The 6,080-nt window shown below is 35.6% G+C and overlaps 1 protein-coding gene across 1 annotated transcript; it reads left to right on the top strand.

Moving 5' to 3' along the window:
* Positions 1–31: 31 nt before the first annotated feature.
* Positions 32–1,873, top strand: LOC112591496. Its single transcript, XM_025335341.1, has 3 exons — positions 32–80; positions 233–882; positions 995–1,873. The coding sequence occupies exons 1-3, from the start codon at positions 32–34 to the stop codon at positions 1,871–1,873; spliced, it is 1,578 nt and encodes a 525-aa protein (XP_025191126.1).
* The last annotated feature ends 4,207 nt before the right edge of the window (positions 1,874–6,080 follow it).

The following is a 6,080-nucleotide window of genomic DNA, read 5'->3' as shown; positions in this document are numbered from 1 at the left end:
TAAGATACGCAAATTTAATTCTTGCTTCCAAATGACGTCATTTGGGGCAACTAAAATTTGCGATCGTGCATCCGATGGACGTAATTTACACCGTTCATATGACGCACTACAATATCCATTCATCGTCATGATTTAACTGCACGTGTGTTTAAACAAAAATTGAAATCCTTAATTGATTTTATTGTTAAATATGAAATTTTTGGTATCACACGTTGTTGGCTGTATACGATAGAGTGGCAAAAGCGAGGTTTGCCTCATGCCCACATTTTGGTTTGGCTTAAAGATAGAATCCTTCCTGAAGAAATCGATCAAATAATTTCAGCCGAAATTCCAGACCCATTAATTGATCAAGAATTATTTGATATTGTCACCAAACACATGATCCATGGGCCATGCAGTGCTTTCAACATGACGTCACCGTGCATGGAAAATGGAAAATGTAAAAAAAACTTCCCAAAGCCGCATACGAATGACACGATCGCGGATATTGATGGTTATCCAATGTATTGCCGCAGAAATACTGAGAATGGTGGCCACACATTTACAATGCGACTGCCGAACTTTCCAAAACAAGTTGAGTTTGATAATCAGTGGGTGGTACCATACTCACCACTACTTTCAAAAATTTACAAAGCTCATATCAATGTTGAGCTTTGCAGTTCTGTTAAATCAATTAAGTATATTTGTAAAAATGTAAACAAAGGCAGTGATTTGGCCATATTTGAAGTACAAAACATAAATAATAATGACGAAATAGCACGATACCAAATGGGCAGATACATTGGCAGCAATGAAGCTATTTGGCATATTCTCAGCTTTCCCATCCACGAAAGAGATCCTGCTGTCCAACATCTGGCAATACATCTTGAAAACGGTCAACGGGTATATTTCACTGAAGAAAATACTCTCCAAAGAGCGTTCGAAGCTCCGAAAACGACTTTAACTGAATATTTTACTGAGTCAAAAACTTGATGTTTTTGGCCAATTCGCGAAGATATTGGTGTATGGTGATGTTCCACGTTATTTCACATGGAACAATTCCAGTAAAAAATGGGAGCCACGGAAACAAGGAAAACCACATCCTTCCATTACAGGCATATTCAAAGCTAAGAAATTGGGGAGACTTTACACGGTACATCCAAAGCAACGTGAGTGCTTCTATTTACGTTTGTTATTGGTGAATGTTCCCGGACCAACGTCTTTTGAATTTCTACGAACAGTTAATGGTCGAGTATTCAATACATACCAGGATGCATGTCGTGAACTGCAATTGCTAGAAGACGATAACCATTGGGACTTAACGCTTGCTGATGCTGCGTTGACATCAACACCGAATAACATTCGTCAGTTGTTTGCAATTATTTTGACGACATGTTATCCCTCGCAAGCACAAACTTTGTGGGAAAAATATAAAAATTGTATGACAGAAGACATCTTGCATCGAATTAGACAAATAAATCAATGCCAAAACATAGATTATACACCAGAGATGTACAATGAAGCATTGGTCTTGATCGAGGATTTATGTGTTCTTATTTCAAATTTACCACTTAATCATTATGGTATGCCATCACCTAATCGTCCAGCCACCGACTTAGTCAATACCGATTTACAACGAGAAAATCAATATGACCATGGAAGTTTAGCAACAATTATCATGAACAGTGAACCATTACTGACAGCAGAACAAAAAATTATTTATGATCGGATTATGCTGGCTGTTGCTACTGAACAAGGCGGTTTTTTTTTCTTGGATGCACCCGGTGGAACCGGTAAGACATTTTTAATATCGTTGATTCTTGCCAAAATACGGTCGCAACAAAAAATCGCATTAGCAGTAGCATCGTCAGGCATTGCCACACTTTTTCAATAATTGTACAAAAATTTTTATATTATTTTTATTTAACCTCCATTGAAAATTATTTTTCAAACAATGTCCATTTGTGGTTTAGATTTGGAAAATCCATGTTTTTCTCATGGGCAACTATATGTTGCGTGTTTACGTGTTGGGAAACCGTCGAATCTATTTGTGTTAGCTAAAGACAGGTTAACCAAAAACATTGTGCACCGGTTGGTGTTAAATTAAATTGAAATTGAAAGTATTTATAATTCAAAAAAATAGATATTAATGTTTAAAAGTTTAAGACTGTCTGCCTTGCCTATCTCATTCATGAGTTTAAGCGTCACATTTTATTTACTGTATTATACTGTAATATACTTATATTTTTATAAAATTAAATGGAAATAATAAATCTGATAAATTTTTATTTTGTACCTATTGATTTCTGCTTAATATCAAGTGTAAGAACATTTTAATTAATTGTGTTCAACGTACTTCCCCTTCAAATCTCAATCCAGTGAATTTGTATACCAACATCAACATTTTCGTCTTTGTTAGTAAATAATTTCATTGTACTAAAGGGTTATAGTAGTAGAAAGTCAAAAAAGGAGATCACCATATTTTTTTACAAATACCATCTGTGTGAAAAAGCATAGTGGACTCCGTGACTGATGTTCTCTTATTGTTCCTCTTAATGTAATATAACAAAAACTTTAGCCACAGCAACGCGTGGCCGAGTCAGCTAGTATATATATATATTATATATGTCCAGAAATATTTAGTATTACCTAAATAATTATACTTTATAAAAATAGTTTAAATGCTGAGATTACGAGTGTACAAAGAATATAAAGCATATAAACACTATTAAATAATTATTATTTTGATAATAAAAAATAAAAATACGACAAATTCGACAATATAATAGAATAAAATGTCTTAAAAATTTAAAAAAAATTACTATTAATAGTTTAAAAACCTATTAATGCTAGAATATGCGAACTAATAAGAAAATAAGTCTAATAATTAGTAAATATAAAATGTAGGTAAATAAGACTTGGGTAGATAAAATGTATCTGAAGTGTGTATAATTATCGTACTTACCTTTATCAGTTTTTAAGTTTTTTTGGGTTATTAAAATAACTTATTATACTTCTCTTCATTATTATATTGCAGCTTGTGACTTGGCCTCTGCCTGATTTTTGTGAATAATGAATCAATACAAATTGATACACAATAATATTATATTGTTATTTTATTTATTAATTATTATAGTGGTAACTAGTAAGTGCTCAGTGATCAATCACAAAAAATAAACTATGAACTATTGTGGTCATGTTTGTCTGTGGTCGTGTTTATCAAATGTACGTTCGAGACCCGTATTTGGAATTTATAGTTTTCAATCTATTATTAGATATGTAATTCACTAATTTTATCACTCTTGTCTCGAATTGTTGGGTGACGAATTCCACGGACTAATGCATTGACTAAGATATTATCTAGTCCCTGACGGATATTTATAAAATAAAATCTTGGAATTTAATTTTTGTAATACGATTGTTTGATACGACCATTTGGGACATCTTTCCGTGTGTTGCGGGGTCGACCAGTTCTTCCGGGTTACCCCGGAGACACTCAGCCCCTTTGTATAACCGCGGGGTTATCTCTTCCGGGCAGTATTCCCAGATGACTCCGGGGGTCCTGCCCGGGGCGCCGCCTCACCTCGGGCGCCATAATGAGTGACCGCCGCGGCCAGAGCCCGACGGATTATCACCGGAGTCAAACCCCTTCTACTAAGGCGGTACTCCCACAACCACCACGAGTCCTTCCTCAAGTGTGCCTTCCCCGGTGCGGGCGAGCGCGAGTCCTCGATGAGTCCACGCGGTCGTGCGCCTCGGGTCCAGCACCCCCGGAGCGTCGAGGCGCTATTAGCAAGCCGACTCGACGGGGCTTACTCTGAGTCCCGTGGTACAAGGTTTGAACCCGGCGTTCAGGCCCTCACAACTGCCTTGTCCGCAAGCAGGTCGATCGGGGCACCGCTGTGTGTACCGCGACGACCCCTTTATAGCGTGTACGGTTTTTGCTCTTTATCGACCGATTGCCGTTTCTGACGGTGCCTCTCTCGTATCAAGTCCCGAGCCGGCTGAATACGTGCACGTGCTTCGCCCGACGGTTAGTCTGGCCCCTCTAGTTCGAGCTCTCGGTCTAGGCAAGAATTTGTTCATAGGGAGTGAGGGCACCCAATTCGCCCCGCGAGATTTTCCGTCCGTCCCGTCTCCGAGGAGGTCGGGCATTCAGTCCGTCCCGCCGGGTATCCCGTCCCTCGCTCCCGGCTAGGCGGGTCTTAGTACGGAGGGCGTTCGACGATCCTGTGGCGGCGCCGTTTTAGGGCCCTTTTGATCCGGCTATCGGGTCCCGCTTCGCCTGCCACTATCCGGTACTTCGCAGGCTTTCGCCCCGCCGCCATGGGTGACAGCGACGGTCGTTCCGGCTAGGCTCACTCGGACGATTTGTGCCCGCGTGGATAGGGGAGACTGTCCCCATGTCTCTGGCAGTTTAGTGCAACAAACGTGTTCACTTGTTCTTTTAAGTACCTATTAATCTCCTAAAATCATATTATTACTATACTCTATACAATTTAAATCTGGTAAGTGTTTATAAATTCAAAATATAATTGATTTAATTTATGAGTTTAATATATTTTAATTATAATAATTATAATTTATAACTATACATAGAAATGAGTTCTCTTCTGAAATAATTTGTATGGCTGAAGCTGCTGGTGAGCTTAAAGAACCAGGAAAAAAGCGCAGAATGTATTGGGTCCATCCTATGCATAGTAGTAGAGAACACGACATACAGTTTCAAGAATTTTATAATAATCTAAAAAAATATCCTGAAAATTTTTTCGATTATTATCGTATGTCAATTTCTACGTTTGAAGAGCTACTTAAGAAGGTCCGAACACATTTAACGAAGAAAGTCACGCAATTTCGAATTTCTATAAGTCCTGATAAAAATGCTATGAACATAAATTTGAGGGGAGGTGGTAGCAAATTTAATGTAGTTTGTAGTTTGTGATCAAAAGTAGAAAATCCCCAGTTACTTATTATACCAGCTAATACTAAATAGATAATAATATTATATGATGTATTTTAGTCATTATATCATAATAATATTAATATGTGTTATATGGCTAATGTAGATAAAAAATATAAAATTAAATTAAACTTAAATGTTTTTAAATTTTACCTTAAAGTTACTGTCAATCTTTTAGCTGGTATAATAAGTAACTGGGGATTTTCTACTTTTGATCACAAAGTACAAACTACATTAAATTTGCTACCACCTCCCCTCAAATTTATGTTCATAGCATTTTTTTTCTACGTATAAAAGTATACTTAAAAACATAATTTTTAAAAGTTGTAAGACCAATACAATGACTTCGTTCATGTCGAGATATACCCAAAACTATTCTATAATAATATAATATCAGTCAGTGATACTTAATATTACTATTTAAATAGGTACTTAAAACAATTATTTAACATAAAAATGAATTGTTTATTTTAAACAATATAAAGTGCTGTATATGTATTAGTATTTAGTATTTTTTAAACAAATGTGTTGAATCATACAAAATGTATATATAAAAAAAAAATAATAATAATCTTACAAACAATTTGTATGAATTTAATATTACACGAGGATAGCTCATTATAAAATTCATTAAATTATGAGAGAGTAATATTAAAAATAATAAAATAATAATACCTACTTTGGCTACTTTTCTGGTATTTTAAACTAATAAAAATATTTTATAAATATGTGTAAATATAAATGTTAAATAAAAAAATGTAATACTTATTATTTGTTTGCGCATTATTAGGTGAATATTGATGGATGTAAGTAGGGCGTAGGCGATAATTCAGATGTTTGATTATTTGAGTAGTCTGGATAGGATAACTGTTGGGAGTGAAGTGATTGAAGTGCATAGTTAGGTATTGGGACAGTGTTGGTAGAATGTTGAGAGTATAAAGATCGAGATAAAGATGGCGTTGGCATTGAATAATGAAAATTATGTTTTTAAATATTGCCGAGTGTGAACCTGGAAGTCTAACTTTTCGTCGTCATTCAATTTTTTAATCTAAGGAAGAAAGAACATCACAATATTTTTATTGGAATCGCCGTCCTCTTTTAAATGTTCTAAAAGATTTTGTTGAAAAGTACTCAATGATTT

This window comes from Melanaphis sacchari, unplaced genomic scaffold (assembly GCF_002803265.2).
Source record: "Melanaphis sacchari strain LSU unplaced genomic scaffold, SCAv2.0 Contig1350_pilon_pilon, whole genome shotgun sequence".
Taxonomy (NCBI): Eukaryota; Metazoa; Arthropoda; class Insecta; order Hemiptera; family Aphididae; genus Melanaphis; species Melanaphis sacchari.
The sequence above is the reverse complement of the archived record's forward strand: the minus strand, read 5'-3'. Positions and strand labels throughout refer to the sequence as shown.